The 23520-nt window shown below is 37.6% G+C and overlaps 1 protein-coding gene and 1 non-coding gene across 6 annotated transcripts in view; both read left to right on the plus strand.

Moving 5' to 3' along the window:
* Eip63E (cyclin dependent kinase Eip63E) overlaps positions 1-22244 on the plus strand; it is a 107776-nt gene extending 85532 nt beyond the window's left edge. For 3 of the 5 annotated variants that reach the window (XM_036816069.3, XM_036816071.3, XM_065864946.2), the window contains 8 exons: positions 2463-2501; positions 8712-8929; positions 10102-10193; positions 14053-14227; positions 14727-14988; positions 16763-16975; positions 17065-17244; positions 19100-22244. In XM_036816069.3, the coding sequence (XP_036671964.3) occupies positions 2463-2501; positions 8712-8929; positions 10102-10193; positions 14053-14227; positions 14727-14988; positions 16763-16975; positions 17065-17244; positions 19100-19164 (1244 nt within the window). In that variant the 3' untranslated portion in view covers positions 19165-22244. The remainder of the gene's footprint in view (positions 1-2462; positions 2502-8711; positions 8930-10101; positions 10194-14052; positions 14228-14726; positions 14989-16762; positions 16976-17064; positions 17245-19099) is intronic. The other 2 variants (XM_036816070.3, XM_036816072.3) reach the window with 1 other exon arrangement.
* Positions 9208-9272, plus strand: LOC118877491 (U7 small nuclear RNA). The gene has a single exon (XR_005014347.1). It is a non-coding gene; the product is annotated as a U7 small nuclear RNA (small nuclear RNA).
* Positions 22245-23520: the final 1276 nt, after the last annotated feature.

The raw sequence follows: 23520 nt of genomic DNA on the forward strand, positions 1-23520 counted from the left end.
CGCCGCCCCGCTAATTGTGTCACAATGATGAGCATAATTTCCAGCGCCCTCTTGCACGCTTTTTGCCAGGACACAAAAAGGACAAAGGAAAAGGCAGGAAATTAAGCATACGCCATGTGTGCCATGCCGCTAATTTTCCGTTAGTAATTTCATTTCATGCCAACACTGCCGCCGACGCCACTCAACCCTTTTAAAAAGGAAAACCACTCGCTTTTAATTACCATCATCGTCAGTTTTGCGTGGCATTTTGGGTGCCTCTGAGATTTTTCTAAGCGTTCTTCCCTAGCCAATTTAAATGTCTGCGTAGAAGAAAGGGTTGCCTTTTCTCAGACAAATATGCTGTCATATGTTTTCCATCAGCCACCATCCCCCAGACCCCGAAAAATACTCATCATGACATGATGAATGATGAGCCGCCAATTGTTTTTTGTTTTTGTTTGCGAATTACAAACAAATGTCTAAGAATGAATGAAGGCAGAATAAGTTGAAGCCTACTTCCCAGAGCAACAAAAGTAAACATTTTGACATGACAGTCGGCATATAAACGATATAGGATATATTAGGGATGGTAACGTGACGTGATTTAGATGAAAATGTAGAGTTTCTGATGAAAAATTAAACATGACATTGGGAATATTAGATATATTTTTAATAAATAAGGATATAAATAATCTGGTCAATCTATAATAGATACTAAAAATGTTTTTTCCACAAAAAATCTTTTTTTGGATTTGGTAAATCTTCTAGAAAACTCCCATCACTAGCTTGTTTTCCCTATAAACGCTTAGCGATTTCCACTTTCTTTGTTTGTGGAGCGGGGAAGTTTCACTCATCCCCCCAATAAGGAAAACGGAGTAAAGTAATTTGTATGTAATTTGTTAAGTAATACACACAGTTCTGTGTGTGTTTGTCTGGCCGTCTCGCCAGGATGTGGCGTGTGGAAAAGTGCGGAAAAGAGGAAAAGTTCGAACGAGGAAGGATTTGTAAGCCTTAATTACAAAACATCAAAGTGGTCGATGTCTGTTGCTGAAGTCTTGAGCCTTTTGTGAGGGATTTACCCATTGATGTGGCAATCTCTCTGTCCAAAAATGGGTTTCAAGTGTTGAATCTGGCACATTCCCTACACGTACTCCCGCACTAATAGAGTTACTAAATATTCGGAGTGGGTAATTAATTCAGGAATCCGAAAAAATAAAGGACTTTCGGTGTCAGCAATTAATAATTTGCCACGTTTTCAAAATTGTTTGTACGTGTTCGTTGGCCATTCTTGGGTTTTCCTTTTCCTCTGCTTAATTGGAAAACGATTTTCGCAACCGAAATCGATTGTTTTCCGAACGGGTTTGAGTAATTAAACACACCATCGAGTGACAAGTGTGCAGCCAAAGGAGTTTTGGAAAATCCTTGAACAAGCAGAACATAAAATACCCCTGATAATCCTCACGCACAAATCAATTTGCCGTAGCTTCAGACAAGAATGTAATTGGAAGTGATGAACACCAGGGACAGGAGCTTAAATCCCAGACACGCTCCACGCCCGAAAACTAGAACAAGTCCCAGAAGAAAAACCTAAATCTCTAATCAAATGTCAATTCCTTATTCAATAAAAATCGAAAACATACGAGAAAAGTTCTGTACTAAAGGAAGAGTGCGAAAATGGGAATAAATACGTATTAGAGAGTGTTTTGTAAATACAGAGAAAAATATTTAATAATGATTTAAAAAAAATAGATATAAATGTAAATTATATTTTGAATTCAACTAAATAATACTCCTAATTGCTTGTTTTTTAATGTTCAATATTCTAAATATTGGTTTTAATAACCATGTTTCGTAAAAATATAGGTATAAATAATATCTTTTGTATCTAATAAAATATTTAATAATTCAAAATCAAATATTTATGGTTTAAATCAACAATTTATTTTCTTGAGTACCCTTATTTTTACAGTGTTTTTACCAGGAATAGAGTAAATCTTTTAACGACTTTTATGTGCTCCTTCGCTTACTTTCCTTGTTTTGTTGGCTTTTATTGTCCTCTTTTCCTGACCATGTCCAATGCGCTTGTGTATAAGCCATTAAATGTGCTTTCCTTTCGCTGGCTTGGTTTTTCCTGTTTTCGGCCAATTATTACGCGCGATTTATGCTTTTATTTGTCAACAAAGTTCAGAGGGCAAAAACCCTCGTAAACATTGTAACCCCACACACATAATTGATTGTAAATCATGAAAATCTGAAACATATTTTGATAAACTCAGTGGCCAAGTGGGTTGAAAAAAACCCAGAGCTTTACTGGGTTAAGCCATAAATAATTTTGAATGCACTTTTAACCGCTTTTTACCCCCTACACTTTAATACTTGTTTACCTAGTCATAGTTGCGCAAACTTTTTTGCTGCTTGCTTGAATGAAACACTTTTTTAATTTCATATTTCCCCCCATTTCTTTCTATTTTGTTTATTTTTAGCACAAGAGTCTGCGAAAAATGATAATAACAAACCACAAGGTAAAAAGCTTTTTATTATTATTCCCCTCATTCAAATCTGTTACTTTGAATATTCTTATTTGCACACAGCAGCAGCAGCATGTCTTGACTTGACTTTTTAACCCGTTTTTTACCCATCCCTTGCCACCGGAAATATCCCAGACTTTTAATAGTTTTCTTCGGACAGCAATTTAAATTGCCATATTTTATGCGCCAAAGCTTTCAGAATGTCATTAAAATAGATGTCAAGCAGTCGGAGCTTGTTGTGCTTCGCAGGATTCCTTTGTCAATAAAAGTGAGTCCTGGGGAAGGACGAGTGCAGGCGACAGCCAAAAGTAATGACAAAACGCAGCGGGCCACCATTGTCATATTGAGACATTTGCACAAGCCCATTGGCTTAGCGAAGGATTCGAGGATTCAAGGATCCGAGGATTCAAGGATGCAGTCTGGGTTTGAGTCCTGCCTTGAGTTCTAGTCCGAAAAAGGTTGTCATCGCCGTAATTGAATTCTGGCCGACTATAAATCTTGCATACTAAACTAGGGGGTGGCCATTAAAATATGAAGTTTACCAAAGACAAAATGGATATTTTCAGTAGAAAAAGGATTTCGAGAAAACTGTTCAGCAATTTATTGACATTTTTGGTTATTATTTCATTATGCTGTTGTTAAACTAAATTCATGCTCAGCTTGGTAAGTTTAATATTTGAAAATGGAATATAAATATTTATGAAGGCATCATCTAAAAATACAAATAAAATTTAAGACCTCTAAAAGAGATTAAATGAATAGATATACAAAGTATAATTGGTTCAATTTAAATGCAAATTTAAATAGAAAAGATAAAATGAATAGAAAAAATATAAATTGTTCATTTTAAATGCTAAACCTTTTTCCCTTTTTAAAAATTGAGAAAAAAACAAGTAGTGGAACCCTCATAAAATACAAATTTTCTGGCTTCAAATGAGTTGGGTATCAAATTAATTCTGCTTTAACAAGGCTTTTCTAATTTGTTTTATGAATTTGACTGGGGAAAAAGGAAATAGAATATCTTAGCAATGCAAGCATAAAAGAAATTTCCCAGAAATATCGAAACGACAGTTCAGACAGAATTTAATTTCACTTTAATCAGGCATTTCTAACTGAGTTTATGATTGGGGCTTCGGAAATGGAAAGCAAACATTTGAGGATGCAACATTGCATATCCCTCCACCCCAGAAGACCCCAAAAAACTCCCCCATTTTAAGTCGATTTTTGTCTCTGCCGCTTTTTGGTCTTCGTTGTCTGTATTGTAATTGAATTCTACAACAACACAATAAATTTTAGGCACTAAACGGAAAAGGCGAACGGCAACAGGGGGTTAAAGGGGGTCCAAAGCGATGCCAAAACGTGCAGACAGTTCGTAGGTGGGTGTCGCAAGGGGATGAGTTCGATGCTGGACTGCAGTAAAAAGAGAAAATTTAATTTCTTGCTTGAATAATAAATCACAAACATAAACAGCGAAAAAACGGGATGGAGGAGGCTGAGATGTCGCCTGATAAAAACCCATGGATACATCCCTTTTTGGGGGAAAAAATAAGTATAGGGAAAAACAATTTTCGATTCCTTTATTTTTGGGCAATTTGAAATTCGCTGTCGATGGCCGACCAGAGTTGCCATTGCTCCTATCGAAATGCCATTTCCTGGCCAAGGCAACTCTGCGAAAAGGAATGGGGAACGGAAGTGGGCGAAAAGCGAAGCGGAAGTGTCGAGTTTCGAGTGTCGCTTTATTAAATTTTTACGCAAATGCTCGACACGCGCATATGAATAACAATATATATATATACAGTCGTACATGCATATAAAAAAAAGAGAATATTACTTTGAGGGGGTATTTCACCATCTCTCAGCCTTATGCAAATGAAAAGTAAAAACTTTTATGTGCACATTTTTTATGGTTTTTTATGGCACACCACTACTGTGGGGCGTGGCTGCCGGCTGACCCACTCAGCATTATGCAACAAGCCGCTGTGATTTCGCTCTTTTTATGACATTTATGCAGCCTCCAGACAGGCCCGGGAGGCATAAATATTGTTGCAAAGCCAAAAACAAATAGTAAACAGAAATTACAATAATATGCAATAATGCAAAAGGACAACAGCGGACGAGCCGCAGACTCAGAGCACACACATTCGGAACAAATAAGGTGCACTCGAAACATTTTTATGACTGTATTTTGGGTAGGAGTTCAAACACAAGGTTAACTATTTTAAACATTTTATATTTAAAATTTTATAAATTTAGTAAGAAGCATATACCAAGATTTGTATAAGTCTTACGCATATATATTTCCGAATAATTATGAAGAGTGGCGAAAAAACACTTTGAGTTCCATGCTCTTGCATAAAAAAAGAGCCAATAAATAATATAAAAAATTTTAAACATTGTATTGTAGGTACTCAAAGTTATATAGAGGCAGTTCATTGAAAATAGGTATCTTATATTGATGATACAACTTAAATTGAATTCTTGAAGATTCTTCAAAAAACCTGGTCACACTAATCAATATAAATTTTTTTAAATTATAGTCTTTTACTGAATCTTCAGAAGGTTCCTTGAAGATTAAGCCTTATAATGCTTCTTGGAGACCTGAATTTTTTGAAGTGTACCAAAAACTGGAGAGGGGATGGGAAAAGCTCCCCACTCCCCTGGCACACCCACTTCGTATTTGTCCCATGTGTGCGTGGCTTTAAGTCAGCGGGAGGACGTGACATCCTTGCATAGCATTTGCATAACTATATCAACAAGAGACCCTGGTCGAAGGACGAGTTGGGAGGCATGAGAATACCAGACATCAGCCACAGCCTCCGTGGACATCTGCCCCCTATGTGTCCCCCGTATCCCCTGGAACTTCCCGCAGAATCCCCGGTGCTATTTTTATCTTTTTTTTGCAAGTGCTCTCCTTGATGCGCTTGCATAATTTTCATTGTTTTCATTTTACAAGCGAGTTTCCCTCAACTTATCTTCTCTCATTTTAGTTCTTCCACTTTTTTTTTTTGGCGACAGCTCCCTGTACTGATTTCTGTTTGCATTTCAAGATTTTCGCGTCACAGATTTTTAACATTTTATTCCTTTTTTTTTGTGGCAAGATATGTGTAAGGGAAATGCAATAAAACTTTATACGAAGGCGTTGAAACATAATATAGGGGAGGAGCAGTCAGCGAGGGCGATAAAAAGAGTTGAGTGGAGAGAATGGAATACTAAATAAGTTTATGGGGTGTGGCGAAAGGTAACTGAGGGAGCAGCGGAAAGATAAAACCAAAGTGGGTCAGGTACAGATAAGAGTTCTTTTCACAAAATATTCAGGCATTAAAATGTTGCAACGAAATGAAAATGTAATATTTATTTCAGTGTTAAAATATAAGGAATAATTTATGCTAGCAACAATACTAATAACAATAATCATAGTTGTCATGCCCCAAAAATAGTCGTGCCAAGTTGCCCACAACAATAACATCTTTAAAGCACTTTAGCTCATTCTCTGCCCCAATTTGCTGCCACATCCAAAATCGATATCTATATCCATGAAATAATAATAATCGTTTTGATGACCCGAAAATATCCATGCCAAAAATGGCAACTTTCGCATTGCCACTCTCATATCCAATTATCGTTGCCAAAAAGCCATATTCGCTGGCTGACATTTGCTGGCTGCTCTTGGCACTCACACACACTTCGCCAATTCAATTTAAGGACTTTCTAAGAAAGCAAACGAATATCCTGCCCTTTCCCCTTTGAGCTTGCTCTCATTTTCCAATTTTACAGGCACTTTTCCAATGCTCAGTCAATTCTGCAAATCAAATGCTTGCCATCGTTTGTTGTTTTTCCTTCGCTGATTTGCCGGGACAAAAAAATATATAAAAAAAGAGGATACGACGCCAAATGCCATTCCACTCGAGCGACTAGACAAGATATACATATAAAGAGAATAAGGAGCTTTTGGGCGGACTAAAACGGCAAACATTTTGAAATATATATGCTGTTTTATTGAAGTTTTTCTTTTATTTGGCTCATTTATGGCGCATATTGCGCATTTAATCGCTGTCAGCATACAGAGGATACGGTTCTAAGGATATGAATCCTTCTTCAAAGCACTGAAAAGAAAATCTAATGCTTCAAAAATTAACAAGAAACTTTAAAAAATGTTAACAAAGTGTATTATTTAAATTTAATACAAATAAATGATTTAACCAAGTTACAATTTAATTTACAATTTATTTAACTTCAATTTTTAACTTTAAGTAAACCGTTTGCTTATATCCTAATATATTTATATAATTTTCTAATAGTTCATCTTAACTGCATTAATTTTGATTTAACTAAATTAAAGAAAACTATTTTTGTTACCGTGCTGGGACTGTGGATCATCTTTCAACGGCAGCTCGTTGGTTTTTCTTTTCCATCCCGTACCCCCTGGAAAATTCGTACCCCCCACCCAGTCTATTGCTCTCTGTGGGCCGCTCAAAGTTTTCTGTTCTACAATCAGCTGCTGCTGAATTTTTAATTTTTATGTTAGTAATTTTTCAAGCATTCTGCAGGAATAAGGAAACTCTTGCCGGAAGAACATCTTGCGAGCGAATATTAAATTTTTTATGTTTCGGCGGGAGGCGCGAAAAAGGCGGCAGAAAAGAAATAAGTGAAAAAGTAAAGCCGAATGGGAAACATGTTGCGAATTCACAAGTGGAAAATATTTCAAGATATTTGGTATTTATTTTTTTTGGTGTTAGTGTTATGTGTGTCTTTGGGTCTTTCGTACAAAGTTTCAATCTTTAAGAGCAATCTCTTTAAGGCAAAGCAATTTACAGCGCTGCAGCAACTTTGTTATATAAATATTTCAAACGAAAAGCAGATGATGCTGCTGCAGCACCTGAGTTGGAAAAGTTCCCCCCACACTTTCCGCACTCCCCTGCTCTGTTTGCAAGGAAAAGTCAGTCACGGTTACGGTGCAAACTGCAACTGTGGAGAAAAGCAAACATAATTTAAAATGTAATTAGTGCTCAAATAGAAAACCAAACAAACCGTGAACGCAGCTGGGCGGGCGTGAACTCGTAGGTAAACCAAAAAAAAAAAGAAAGGTAATAAAAAAAAATAAAACCCAGGGCTCCCGCAAAGTCAATGAATGAAGAAATATCATCAGCAGGTTACTAGGTGACCCAGTCCCAGAATTCGCACCTGGAACTCACCTGTGCGTTCCGTTTCGTTCCGTTCTGATCCACCTCCTCGGGCAGAAACTTTGTCCTAGACCAACTTTCGCCAGCTGCCGCTGCGGTTGCTTTTGAAACATTTTATTATAACGAGGCTGCGAGGTAAACATGGCACATTTTCCACTGCCCGATTTCGCATTCATTCAATCCGGCCATTTCAAGGTTGGCCAAACTCGATTTATTTCGGCCAAAGATCCTGGGATCTCTGTACTTTTTTCCATCCTTCATTATATTGATGATGTGCATAATGAGTTGGCTGCCGGAATTTTTCATTTTTCGTTTGTGCTCCTTTTGTGCTCATTAAGGAAATGAGAAATGCCAAGTCCATCTAGCAATTATTTTCTTACGCTGACAAAAATGCATTCAAAGAGGAAGGATGGGTAAAAAACAAAAAGGTCTGAAATCGATGAGTATTTCATATCTTGGTCACATATCTTTAAGAACTTTACTAATAGTGAATTCGAAGGACTTCTTAAGCATTTTAATATTATATTATAACAACTTTTGGGACTGGAACATATTAATTCCATATTAAAGATAAGAATCAACGCCCCAAATATAGCAGAAAAATAGTTTATAGTTATGTATATTATATTATAACAATTTTTGGGACTGAAATATATAGTATCCATATTAAAGTAAAAAGTCATCCACCTTTTACTGAAGCACTTCGAGACCTCTAGCATCTTGAATAACCCTTAGTAAACGCGATTTTAGACAGCCTTTTTCAGCGAGTGTACATAAATAGTCCTTTGAGCGGCTGTGCCATCCACTTCCGACTCACTTGTAGGTTGTTGTCGGGGCCACTAATTTGGTTTTCAAGTGCTACTGCTGCTGCTGCTGCTCCGGCGACTGCTCATTAAGCGGCTCTTCCTTTGCATTGCAGAATTTACTCGGGCGGTCTTTACCTTTACCTTTCCTCACTTTGTTCTGGCCTGTTACTCAAGTATTCCGTTTCCGCTTTGTTTTCTCCTTTTTGGACTATTTACAGACTGGCGCAGCACGGACAGCACCGACCATCATGATCGCGTCCAGAGACAGCTTTCCGTGTCCTCCGACAGCAAATTGCTGGACGAGGACATCCGCGAGGAGATGAAGTACCATTCGCACGTGGTCATGCGTCCCAAGAAGCCGCCCAGACCCAAGTCCGAGGTCTTTCTGAACAAGCAGGAAACGCATCCGCGACGCAAACGATTCAGTGCATTTGGTGTAAGTACTCCTCTTGAATATGCTTTGATTTTAAGGTTTATATAGGCCAGCAGAAGAACTCATTTAAAGATGGTATTTGTTTATGCATTCAATGATTTAATGGTCCTTCAGAACTAAGGTCCTTGAGTGGATGAATTACCCCAGTATACACTTTACCTACTTTTATATAGCATGCTTATGCGTGCACTGCTTTTTCGCTCTGGCTGCCCCTATAATTCCCAACTGCTTCTAGTCGCGTTTGCATGGAGTTGACCATGCTGAGCCTGGTATAATATTGAAAATTTTTATTCTCTTTGAAATTTGTCTTGTTGGGACCCTTTGTCTAGGCATTGAGTGTTCCCGTTCATTAATAAATATTACCTTAACCAGAAAGCGGGAAACCGCCGTATCCTAAACGATTGGATAACATTTAATTGGATTAAGGAATTAAATTTAAGCATATCGTGATCTTAAAACTTATTTCCAACACTAAACTATATTTAAAATTTTAAATAGATTTTAGCTCTTACAATACTTTCAAAACCTTAGATTGGGATATATTTTTACAGATCTAAAACTATTAATTTCAACTCCATTTGGTATGACGCCGTCAGCAAATTCCTCGGCCAATTATTAAACTAGACACCAAAATTAAAAATATTACAGCCTACTTTTGGGCCTTGAAAAATATTATTAAACTAAAGTCCAATAAATTTAAGCAATTAGCATTTTAAAACAAATGTTTGCTCTGCCAACTTCACATTAAGTAATCAATTAAAAAGTCAAAAGTATTCCCCCATTAACTGCTGAAAAACAACGCCTATAAAAAATATACAAACTAATTTAAACGAATAACAAACAATGGAAAGTTTAAACAATTGTTGACTCTGTGGCCCAACTTCATATTAAGTAATTAATTAAACAGGCTGGAAATATTCCCCAGCATATGGGCCTATACTGAAAACAACGTAAGCTTTAGCGTAATTGAAAAACAAACTGGAAACAAACATGTGGCTTTCCAAAGTGGTTATTCATTCCCGCTGATTACATCACGCGCTAATGTAATGCGAACTCTGAACCGCACACCAAACTAAGTTTGCTTAATTAATTAACAAACATGATACATTTTTCACTCAAGTCCATTTGTTTGCCGCTTTTCTTCATCATTTTTTCGTAATTTTTCTCTCCCACAGGGCGACTCCCCATTTGGCAAGCAGGAGGCCTATGTAAAACTCGAACCGCTGGGCGAAGGATCCTATGCGACGGTCTACAAAGGATTTAGCAAGTGAGTACCACGCCCCAAAAAAAAAAATATATGGGTCGCCGTGTCAGTGGGTTAAATAAAAAATTATTGCCGGCATATCACTCAGCTTGAATTTTGTGAGATGGACCCCTCCGATCAAAATGGATTTCGCTTTTTTTTGAGCTAGAAAAAATGTGTGTCGTCATTTTGCCTTGATTTATTCGCTAGTTTCCCTCGTGCATCCGTCGTTTTCCCTTAGTTATTTTTCGGAGCTCTCCTTTCTGACTTCCGAACCCGAAACCCAAACCCTAACCATATTCCTTTGTCCCCGTTGGCAGACTCATTACAACCAGAGAGCCATGCAAATGTGGCTATCAATCACGGCCAGAGGAAAGGAAAGGGTGCTGCGGGGTTTTCCAGGGGCAATGTGGGTCACCCGGCGGGATAGAGTGAAGGAGATTGCAGCAGGAGCAGCGGGAATGTCCTTTTCCCGGCTCCTTGTCTTCTTTTGTCCCCAATTGTTGACTTGGCCTATCTCCACACTGAGATAAATTAGGGGAAAATTCAGGAAAAACATGAGACATGGGAAGTCAAGTAACTAATTTCTAAGTAATATCACAATTTTTAATCGAACGAAGCCAGTAAAAATATGTGTATTTATTTAATTTAATTTTTTATTTAAACTGAGCCTGGGGTTTTATTAGTACTACCCTAATTTCTAGCCAAGTGAATCCAGTAAAAACATGTTTTCTAGTAAACAAGCTTTAAGATGTTTGTACTTATGCTGAGCTTTGCCTAAAAATACAAAGCCTTTAAAGATTATTAACCTTTCCGTCTGTGGTACAAATATATATTGTAAAAAATTACTTTGAAATCAAGTTCTTTAAACGTTATCTTAAACATTTTTAAACATTGTAATATTTATTTTTCCTCCAGTGCAAAGCACGCACTTTTCTGAAAACTTGCCCCACAATTGAGTTGGCTTCCTTGGGTTCCATAGCCTATTTTCCTATTTACCCCGCACCCAAAAACATCACATTACAAAATGCTGGCTCATTTGCGCCTCGTCTGGCACTGATTTCAGTTGTTTAAGGAGCAGGAGTTTGGATTTGTACATGGAGTTGGGGTTTCTGGGGACTTTCCTTCATATTTTTGACAAATGGTCCTGGGAAAACGGGATAGGGGGAACCAGCTTCGTCACCTTTTTGACAGGACTTGCCCTGTCCCGTTTTTCCGATGATAGATGCCACCCAATCCCCTTTTTTTGCGCCTGTCACAGCCACTTGCCCCCTGGTTTTCCCAGCCCATTTTCCACTTTCTCATCGCTCCACCTCCCCCTCACACACTTCATCTTGTGTCTCCCTTTTGTTTTTGATTTATTTGACAATCATTTGCTTTGGTGTTGCCTCGAAGTTCTTCTCTTAACAATGGGCATTACGTGAAAAACGAACAAAGTTCGTTTGACAGCCTCTTTGGATCCAAGAGTTTTCCCCGGCTTTCCTCCTTATTGTTCCCCTACAGCGCCTAGTTTTCCCCGGTTTTCCTTTTCTCATTTGCTATGCACGACGGCACTTACATGCGAAATGAGTTCCAATTAGCCTTTGTTTATACGAAATGCAATTAATTCGCTCTAATTTATCTGCCAAATGGAAATGTGACCCCTCAGTTTTTGGCTTTTACTTTTCTTGGGCCTGGCTTTGTTTAGAGTCCTTTTCGCTGCGACTCCTTGCTGTTTTTTTCTTTTCAAATGGAAATTTAGGTCACTTTCCTTCTCCAAGATTTATGCTTCCTCTCGGACTGTTTTTTTTTCTCCTTCTGCTAAACCAATCCCCCTAGCTCTCTAGATCCTTCTCCGTTTGTCAATTGTAAAAGATTTCATGAATGATTTCACTTCTATTTGACTTTCGTTTTCCCTTGCCTTGTCCTGGTTTTCTTTGTATTTTCCGTAGTATTTCTTTTTCTGTAATTTTCGTACTATTTCCTACCTATGCAAACACTGTGAAAAGGGCAAGAGTTTAAGCTAAGAGCCCTCGAGCAGAAAGTCAAGTTGCTGATTAGCATTTAGTAGGTCAGCTGTCACAAAAAGTCGTCAATCTGTCGGGCGGAAACTTCGATTGCGAAAACTTTTCCTTAACTTTGATGGCACACGCAATATTCGGTTTATGCTTAACTAAATCGTATTATTTTAACATTAACAAGACAAAGTTTCGTCTCAGCCAGCAAATCCTCTTCACAATTCCCTACCATTAGGCACTTGAAAAATTACCTAGAATTTTTAGGGCTCTCCTTAGGCACAGAAAAAAATATGAAATTGATAAACCAAACAAAACTTTTTCCTAATGTAAGATTTTAGGAAAATAAAATATTAAATTTATAATTTTTAAAGTATAAAATTGGATTAACCTTTCTAAAATTATGGGAATTAATATCATTAAATGAACTCCCATTCCTTGCCGTGTAAAAATTTCATGGGAAAATCTCCTTTTGCTGGCAGCTGTTTTTCGTTTACATGGAAATTGCTCAGGATGCGGTAAGGACATAAGCTTTTTATGGCATTTTTCTCAGGCTCCTAGATGAAGGTTTATTAACCGAGTGTGTTTGAGAATACATTTTGATAAGGCATAAAAGGTTTAATTCGCCGCTACTCAAAGATATTGTTCCGGAACAGGGAGAATTCTGTGAATTTTTATGTATGCGATAAAAAGTTGAGGGTATTTTGAGCATATTTACTTGGTTGGCAACATTTTATGATGCTGCTCAACAAATTGATACGCTCGAGTTCCAGTCACCACGAGCCCTCATCATCATCATTAACCCTCGCTTGCCCAATTAGCTGGTGGCGTGATAAATTCTAGCCCCTAAAAACTTGCACTTTGACATATTCGAGTGACGTCTTCATGCTGGCGGGCTTGAGCCATAAAAAAAACTTTCGTAAATTCACTCTAGCTTCTGCCCTTAAAGTCAACTACTTTACGGTAAGATTTTCCTTGTGTGCTGGGGTTTTCTTGTATATTTTTTTGGGCGGTTTTTGCCTTGCCAATTAGAATGTTGCCTTGGCAATGCGAGAAAGCCGCATAAATTGCCAACGCCTGTGCGGCAGTGTCAAATAATTTAGCCTAATTTGACACTTCAAATGTCCTCCGCTGTGTCCTTTCCTCTGTGCTTTTCTGAGTCCTCTTTTAAGTGTTGACGCTTTTTCTTGGAATATATAAGGTGTTTTAGGTGGAAGGAATTCAACAGAACGTTTATGTATTTAGACATTTTCAATTGAATAAATGAGTATGTTAAAGAGTAAAAAAGCTGTTCACGGAATTATAATTAGGGTATATGTTCTTGTAATTTATAAAATGATATAGGGGTCCCCGAAAATGTTATTGCAAATATTTTAGAAATAATATAATCCATATTCCTTTAATATTTCCATAGCTATTTACACATAATATTTGATATATTTAATTGAAATATATATTTCTAAAATGAAATGATCGCCCATTTATAATTTTTCAAGTTCTCAAAGGTGTCTTAAACATTTTTCCCTAACAATCTGAACCATTTTTGACAAAAAAAAGAAGCTTTTCTGTCATCACTGCCTGGCTTGCTGTATCCTCTCTGCTTTTCCATGTCCTGTGGCCTGTCCCTTATCCTAATTTAAGTGTTTGCCGTACATTTCTCTGCGTGTTGGGTCGTTATGTCTGTTTAATATACAAAGCCCCACCAGCCCACATATTCTGACTTTTGGCAAGGACGACATTGTGGGTGGGCTCCTACCACAAATTGCGAGCCTAATTCTTTGTTGCCTCGCCGGCAGCTGTGCAATTGTTGTTCCTGTCCGGACATTCCTGCTCGAGTATTTATTTTATTAATTCCCCCGACTCACTACCGATTTTTTTGTGGCCCACAGATTAACCTACCAGCGGGTGGCGCTGAAGGAGATTCGCCTGCAGGAGGAGGAGGGAGCTCCGTTCACCGCGATTCGAGAGGCCTCGCTGCTGAAAGAACTGAAACACAGCAACATCGTCACGCTGCACGACATCGTCCACACGCGCGAGACGCTGACCTTTGTCTTTGAATATGTGGTGAGTACTTTGGGTATAACCCAAGGTGTGGAAACGATCGAAGGAATAGAGGTTCTTTAATTAAAAGAGCCTAAGAAAAGAGCACACATACCTTATATTAAATTAATGATTAAATTCTTAAAGGTCTGTTGACTCTCAGCTTTAAAATAAGGATATGAAATACTTCATTCAATTAATAAATTATCACACTGTATTTATAAATCCAATAATAAATATATAATAATCCAATTGTATGTGATAGTCTTAACTCCTTCTTTCGAAGGAGGAGTTAACCTACCTTACATAGACTTCTTGTATGCAATTATTATATGAAGAATTCATTTTTAGGGGTCTGTTAACTCTCAACTTTAATTTAAGTATATAAAGTCATGTGTTCAATATTAAATATAATAGAAAATGGTTATACAAATTCCATTAAAATTTCTTAGATAGTTTAAACACCTTTTGATCGTTTTCCATTTATTATAATATAAAACATGCTAATATATCCCAATTCCAGAATACGGATCTGTCGCAATACATGGAGAAGCATCCGGGCGGCCTGGACCATCGCAACGTGCGCCTGTTCCTCTTCCAGCTGCTCCGTGGACTCTCCTACTGCCACAAGCGGCGTGTCCTCCATCGGGATGTCAAGCCGCAGAACCTGCTCATCAGCGACTGCGGCGAACTGAAGTTGGCCGACTTTGGACTGGCCAGGGCCAAGAGCGTGCCCAGTCACACCTACTCCCACGAGGTGGTCACGTTATGGTACCGCCCTCCAGGTGGGTTTTCCAAGGGGAATTGGCCTGGGAAATGGGAGAAGAGAGAGTTGGTATCTCATTAGAAAATTTAGATATTCTATTTTAAATATTTATCTAAACATAAGAGCCCAGAAAGATTTATTTTGTACTTTTAAATGTATTAATTTAACTTAAATTTAGTTTTTTTTAAGTCGTTCTTATCACACTTTGATTTCCCTTTGCAAAAAACCTAGAGTAGCTTGAATTTTGCATTGCGAATTTTGTACTTCCCTTTCTCTTAATCCCTTTAAAGTTAAACACTTAAGAGCCTTTCCATGTAAGCTTTTCACAGCCATCCTAGAAAAAAAGGGAAAAACTAGTAATCACTTTTGGGATGCGCAAACAATTTGCAGTTTGAAGCTTAGCCCAAGCCCCAAAGTCGAACCAATTTGAAAATCGCATTAAATTATTTCGTTTGTTTTGTGCACTGTGAAGCCAATTAATTGGCGTCCATACAGGCTGAAAATTGTTAGCTCACCAGAGGAGCTTGGGTGGGATTAAATTAAAATGCCTCACTAAGATCCCTCCCTTGACAATGGGTAAACAATCCATTTTGCATGGCAAAGATTTTTCCATCAATTTGCGAGCCAGCTAAATGAAAAGCTGAAGCGAATGGAGTCTAGAGAGACAGGGAAATAAAGTTAATTTCTTTCTAATATGCAATTCTCTGGGTATAAGCACTTTGTGTGGGGCTAAGAAATACCTGGCCCGGAGTCCCCGCCCGAACTACTGACCCCTGAACCTGGGGCGCCATCAACGTCAGCTGGGAAACAGTTCGGAAGCATGTTAAACAAATTTAATCTGCACTTCTTGGCAGACAACGCCGACGGGCAAAAAGCGGAAGCTTAAAAAAAAACGGGGCAAGAAGCGGATGCGAATGCGGAGGGGGATGCGGATGTGGTTGCCATGGGCACCTGTCGCCACCTGCCCGAAAAATCTGTGTGGGAGGCAAACAGCTGCATATGTAGATACTTTTTAAAAAACATTTTAGATCGGTTAGGTATACCTACAATAGACATTGGGAAAGATACGGTTCCAAATATCCGTTGTAAACTCCCAAAATAAAAGTATCTTTCTTAAATCTAATTTTACAAACTTGGGTTTCAAAACTTTGTATAAAATTTTTTAGGATATTCTTAAATTTATTGATATTTTCATTCATTAACCCCAGAAAATATCTACAAATTTGAGCTTTAATTGGGTGAATTGCTGTATAAAATTCTTGAACTTGGGGTAGGTAATTATACTTTTTTTTGGTTATGTCTGTATATATTATGTTTGATTACTTAATATCTTGACTTAAACTTAAATAGATAATTTTATTACCTCTGAAAATATTTATCAAAGTTGAGCTTTAGATGGGCTTATTGTTATAAAAATTCCTGAACGTGCTGTAGGTATTTATACATTACTTAGTTATGTTTGATCTTCTTTTTAAGCAACTTTAATAGTTATCTAAAAGATCTAGGTCACTTTAACTCCCCCTGTTTAAACAAAACTACATAGAACCGTACCCGAAATTTCGTGTGTGCCTGTGGGAGGACTAAACTTTGTTAGCTGCTGGCCAAAAAGCGGCAGCAAAGATAAACTCAAAGGTGCACAGGAAGTGCAGGGCTATCTCTTCCTGGACTTCCTGGTGTTCCACTTTAAACTCTCTCTCCAACCCCTTATTTATTTAAAATGGCAATTTATTTTGCAACAAAACAGAGGAACTTTAGAGTGCATTTACTTACCAGAGAGTTCGTGACCATTTCAGATGTCCTGCTGGGCAGCACCGAGTACTCGACCTCGCTGGACATGTGGGGCGTGGGCTGCATCTTCGTGGAGATGGTGACCGGGATGCCGACGTTTCCGGGGATACGTGATACCTACGATCAGCTGGACAAGATATTCAAATTGCTGGGCACGCCCACCGAGGACACGTGGGCGGGGGTCACCCACTTTCCCGGCTACAAGCCGCACAAGCTGGGTAAGTAATTGGCCATGGTGGCGCTTTTGAAAATAAAAGAAACCAGGAGATGAAAGCTAATTTTTGTGTTACCATTGGCTACCTTTTAGGTTTCTATCGACCGCGGAAACTGGGTCACAACTTCCCACGGCTGTACGACATCATCGAGGGCGAGACGATAGCGAACGGCTTCCTGCAACTGAATCCGGAGCAGCGTTTGGGCGCCGATGATGCACTGCAGCATCCGTACTTTGCGCAGTTGCCAAAGAAACTCTACGAATTGCCAGACGGTGAGTCCTGCAAATTGAATTAGTCCATTAAACATTCACAGCACCAGAACTTTTTCGGCCATTGTCTGTGTGATGCCGGAAAGAAAACCAATTAACAAAGCTATATATATACATAGAAAAGAGCAAAAAAAGGATGAAACATTTGCTCAAAGTTGGCAGAAAGTCAGGGAAAAATTCCCGTGAAGGTAGCCGGCGTAGACCATTCTTTGTGCAGGACAACTCATTTAAGTTTCGCGACAATTTGTTTGCCTTTCGAGCAGTTTTTCTTTGGCTGAGGGGCCTGCTTAGCGAGTGTTTCCGCGGTGTAGTTAACAGTAATTGCATTTGCCAGTTTTAATTTGTATTTCAAGTGGTGGCAAAAGTTTGCAACAAGTTGGGCAAAATAAATACCGAATGCAAAGGACAAACTTGTTGGACAAATACAGGGCTACAGACAGAAAATCAAGTTGGTACACTAATTAGATTGCGATAAGTGAACATCCGAAAGTAAATAATGGTCCGCTTTACAATCTGAAACCGATCTTCAATGCACTTATAGAAAATGTAGACAATTTTTCCAATAACCATAAACTTTATTATTTCATTTTACAACTATTATAATACCTTATTCTACAAATTGCATGCTATAGGAATGCATTTTATCCTTGATAATCTTTATAAATCACTACCCAACAGATAAAAACACCCTATAATTTTAGTCTGTGTATCTATAACCAATTATCCTTACCAATTCAACTGCAGCTTCCCTGCATTTTCGAGTAAATAAAATGCATACTAACTTCCGTTTTTCCTGAGGGCCTGCATTCATTAGCAGAAGACCTCCTATCGGATGCTATTCGGTAAATGGAAACATTTCCGAAAAAAGGAAATTTAAGGGTCAGCCCCCACAAACCAGCATCTAGTTGTGGGCTATGCAATTTGGCAAATGCAATGCAGGGCGTTTTTGTGGGGGAAAATGGAAAACTGCAATAGAGAGGGTTTAAAAAATACATATATATACATATAGAGGGGCACAAAAGCCACTCGAGAATGCAGTGGGAAAACCGAATATAAATGAATGAAGTGCAAATTCCCCTCGCAGGACTTGCACTTAATCGAGGGCAGCTTAAAGTGTGCTTAAAATGCGATTAACGCGTGATTTGTTTACACAAAACTGGTTCTATTTTTTTTCTCTACACACAGAAATCCAGATAGGAGTGCCATGCTAATTTCTGGCTAAATCACAGTCGCTGTGAAAAACTGAAAACCTAGCTCATTACGAAAGGGTGCGGATTTTCCTGGTATTTTCCCTGGCATTTGCCCATGTAACATTGCGTATACGCAGCGTGGACAGATAGAATCAATTAAAACGCAACTAATGCGCTTCATTTATCATGGCCAGGAAAAGGTCATCACACCCCGCATGAGGTTTTGCGGTTTAGGTCGGCGTACACACACTGGGCTTATACAGTAGGGATTGGTTAACAAAACTGAATGGATATCAATGTATCTTAAGGAATGAACAAAATGTATCCCCCAGATAAATACTTATTTTGGGGGTATATATACCTTTAAACATTTTTTTTCTTAGAAAAAATTGACTGCTTGGATGTCTACTCTGTAGAGGGCTTACTGTACACATCCGTGTGAACTTTGTGAGTGGTTAGGGTGCCTGGCAACTGTATGAGTGTATCATGTGTGGCTGGAAAATGTAATTTCGCCAATGGCGATTTTAATTGTCGCTCGCTCGTCGATGTCCGTAAATTAAATTATGTCATGGTCAGAGTCCAGCTTGTTGTCATAACTCAAACTTTTTAATTACACAAATATTATTTTAATTTTTTTACTAATTACGAATGTCTATCTCTCCCCTTAGAAACCTCAATTTTCACCGTGGAAGGCGTGCAGCTTTATACGGAGCCAAATCGACAGAATAAATGAAAATTAAAGCAAGTCCTCTCCGTGGATGGCGTACGTTTCTACTGTTAGGATCCCAGTCCTCGACACCAATCACCCAATCACACCATCCTCCTGGACCCTCAATCTGTCAATCAATCAATCAATCTATATCGCATCATCCAGCAATCGACAGCCATATATAATGCAAGAAGCAGCAGAAGGAACTTCTCGCGCGCGCAGAAGTTTTGTACTATAATTCTATGATACTTTTTAGTTATTAGTTCGATTTCGCAGTGAGTTTAGCCGAGGAAGTTTAGCAGAAGACACACAGAACCTATAACGGCGGCATTTTATTTTCAGTCAAATTGCTTAAAGTTAGTTTAGATTTCTCGCCATCCTGCAGCCGCGTCGAAAAGGATACTCAGTTTAGTCAAAGCGCAGACATGTTTTTCTGTATTCTTTTGTAAGCTAAAAAAAAATTTTACATTTAAAGGTAGCTTTTAGTGAGTGGATTGCCTCTGCGGATTACGCAATATTTTCGTTTGCAACGAGTGAGAGATAATCATCATCATGTCTGCATTATATAATAGCAATCGTGTGTATTTCGTGTCCATTCTTTTTCTTTAGTTTTTAGTCGATATTTTCAACGCGAATGTTCGGCTGACGAGTGTGTATTTAAATTGCCAATAAAAATGTTCGATTGGTTAACTGCTTTAATAGAGTGCAATTAATACAAATTAATGGATTGGCGGTAATGCGCCTAAAAAAAATGAATCAATTAATCAACAAAAAGTGCTCAAAAAACGTACGATTATTTTCAAGCAATTATACAAATTTAAAATTATATTATATTTTCAAATTCAGAGATGCACAGTCAACGTTCAAAGAATCAAAATTATTTTTATAGTGTTTATTTCCGCTCACAGCTCTTTTAACTGTATGATTTGTATGATTTTGTAACGCTTCCTTTGTCATTATGAAATACATAAAATTCACCGCGCTGTTTAAGTGATAATTTTATACCTATTAAATGAATTTATGTAAAAAGCAAGTAAATCAATCTTAAAAGATATGTAAAACAAATAAATTTAAACCATTTATACCATTTATGTTTCCTATGTTTATTATTTCAATTTTCAGTTATTTTCTCCGTGATTTGCTGCCGCGTGAATGATGATTGAATTCCTAGAAACATTTAGTCAAAAGAAAAAAAGAAGGTCGGGAGGGAGGCTGGCGGATCATAAATCATAACATTTTCGATGCAAACTTAAGCGAATAGATAAACAATTAAACTAGCAAAGAACGCAAAATAGTAGAATCAAATTTTTAGCAATCAACCAAAAGTAAATTCGAGATAAAATAGCCATCAACTAAACACTAAAGTAACCTAACCAAGTATTTTACATAGAGTTCGTAGCGAGAAGAATCGAAACCAAGCCCAATCCATTTCCATAATCTAAGAAACGTAACGTATTTGGCCAAAACGAGAGGACGCCCGCCATCTCCGGGTTCCACAAACATTCAAGAGAAGTTCAAATGAGAGCTAACAAATGTGCAAATTGAAATCAAAGACACTTGACATGGTTTTGAAACAAGTAAATGAATCAAAAACGATTTGAGTAGAGCAAACTAAAGCGTAGAACAAAATATATTATGAATATCGTATAAATCTATGAGAGCGACGAGCCAATTTGAGTTGTAGGCAATCAAATTGCTAAGATTCTCTGATTAAGACACGATTCTAAGGAGATATCAAGCCCTTAAAGTTAGTTGGTAATCCAAAATAACTCGATTAGGGCCACGTTTTAATAGCGTTCTACAACCAGATTATATTTTGTAGCAAAGGGTAAAGGTCAAATTTAAACAAAGGCAAAACCAAAACCAAATATTTCAAATGAATAAACTTTTTCTGTGATTTATGAAAAAAGTATGCAAAAAAGAAAAACACACACACTAAAATACACACTGCTTCAAGGTAAGCACAACAAGAAGTAAACAAAAACTCTTAATAAAGATAAAGAATTAGGCACTTTAGAGAAGCAAAATGTAGAAGCTGAACCAGCGAAATTGTTTAGAATTATTTGCTAGCCAAGATAAAAAGTACATTAAACCGAAACAAAATTTTGCACGCACTCAAAATTTAGCAAGGAGGATGTTTACACATTCTCCAAAGTATTTTCAGTTTTCTGCGAATTTTACCCAATTAAGTATAGGATCGCGAAACAAAAGGTAACGAAGCATGGCAACGCACTTTTGCACTTTTCCCATCCCGAAGGTTACGTCCATAGTTTATAAGCCAATGAGCCAATGGAACAAATCGAATCGAATCGAACGAAATTAGCGAAGATTGAACTGGTTTTCGTTTTCGTTTGCGTTTCCGTTAAATGCAATTTTATCAGATACAAGCTGAAATGATTTTTCGAGGCATTTTCCAAAATAAAACAAATCTAATTGATTATTTTGCACAACATTCGAGAGAAGAGCAAAGCAAACAAAAGATATTGGAGAAAACTAAGCTAATCCCTAACGTAATCGAAACGAGTAAATAAACTAAGAATGTTTTTAGCGGAACGTATTCTATATATATATTAGCTAAGCGGCAGGGTAATCCCTCCCTCGGATCCCTGGGGAACGAAAGGTAAAAGAAAAACACTTTAATGGAGGGCTGGAACGATATGAAACTTAAATATTTTTAATGCATTGAATTTGTCGTAAATATTTAATGTACCTTTGTTAAAAACAAAATAAATCTATTAACACAAATTACGAACTCTCGATGCAGTTAGGCGATAGTTTAGATGGAGCATGCAATTTTTATGTTTACCTCGTAAGCATTTTTGTATAGTTAAACGAAAAGTGGGTGAAGCGCCCTTAAAAGCCCCCAAAAAAACAAGATGAACGATGAATTTTGTAAATATTTGTAGTTGATTTCTAAGTAGCGAAAGACGAACAAAACAATATTCGGAATGAGTAACAGACGAAAGATGGGTGTATTTGAAATGGAAAAAATATTGAATGTTTATAATTTAACAAATGGATGGCAACTAAATACAATTTGAATAAGTTCAACCTGTACAATAATTTAATATTAAATAAAAAGCGGCCAAGGCCAATGAAAAGTATTGAATAGTGTGTTTCATTCCAAGAACTTTTCGATTGATTAATGGGCAGTCCTCTTTTCATAAATAACAATATAGCTATATCGTTGTTGATTGCTCGAAATGTTGACATGCTTTGAAATTAACTCATCCCCAATTCAGGCAATTGAAATAATTCAAGAGGATGACAAGTCGGAGGAAATGATGACGGAGGAGGAAAATGGGTGACATCCATGGGACCCAAAAACATTAATTATGTAAATGACACAACTCTTTTTTTTCGGGCACTGGCAAATGGCAAACACAATATACATGATGTTAAGAAACTTTTTCTCTCAATCGGCTTTTTTGCCACCCAGCAGATTGCGTCATCAAGCCGGCAATTCATCTTGGCCACAAATAGAGTTGGATGAGCTTCGGTTTGGGCCTGACTTTTGGTATCTGCAGGCGAGCATCTCATCGCGGCACGAAGTATTTGCAGCTGGCCATCTCAAAAGGTTTCCGAGGTCCAATGCAGCTGTAAACCTTCAGAAATCCACAAAACCCATCACCATTGTAATTGAGCTAAACAATTACATGTGACATAAGCGGAACAACGGAAAATCAAAGGTAAGCTCGTGAACAAGTTTTAAAGTCAATTGAAAAATGCAATTGCATCCATATTTATTCTGCTCGTCGTGAGTCTTTCATTATTTCCACCCGATGACGGCTAAGGCCAAAATCCGTATAAATCAAAAACGCATATAAATCTATAAATATAATGTCAGCGTATTGGGAAAATCACAGAGGCCGATGTCTTGAGTGTTTAAGTCTATTCCCCAACACCCGATTACTCATCGATTACTACGGCATGCCCTTTCCTAGTATATGTAGTTCAATATATGGAAATGACGACCAGTTGAGGTAGGCATACTCAATGAATACGTTTTGCATATTGCTGGTATGCAAACTACGTAGGCAACTTTGAAGGTGAGGTATGAATATCCGTAGCTTTAGCTTCAGTTGCATTCAGTTATCAAGCAATTAACATCGATGACTTAAGACGAGAAGCTCCTGCAAAGTAGGTTTACTATCAATAAAGAATTTTACGCGTTTTGAAATTATCTACAGAATTGCATAAAGTTGTAGCTATGGTAACCAGAAGTTCTTGAAAACCCTCCGATAATAAACCGAAACTTTTTCTCTTGTCAAATCTTTTTTTCCAAACTTAATTTGCATATAATATTTATTTTATATAATATAGTAAAATCTGATAATTAATTCCTAACTAATTAATTTATGTAGTTGCGAATAGTAGGTA

The sequence above is a fragment of the Drosophila suzukii genome, chromosome 3 (genome assembly GCF_043229965.1).
Source record: "Drosophila suzukii chromosome 3, CBGP_Dsuzu_IsoJpt1.0, whole genome shotgun sequence".
NCBI lineage: Eukaryota > Metazoa > Arthropoda > Insecta > Diptera > Drosophilidae > Drosophila > Drosophila suzukii.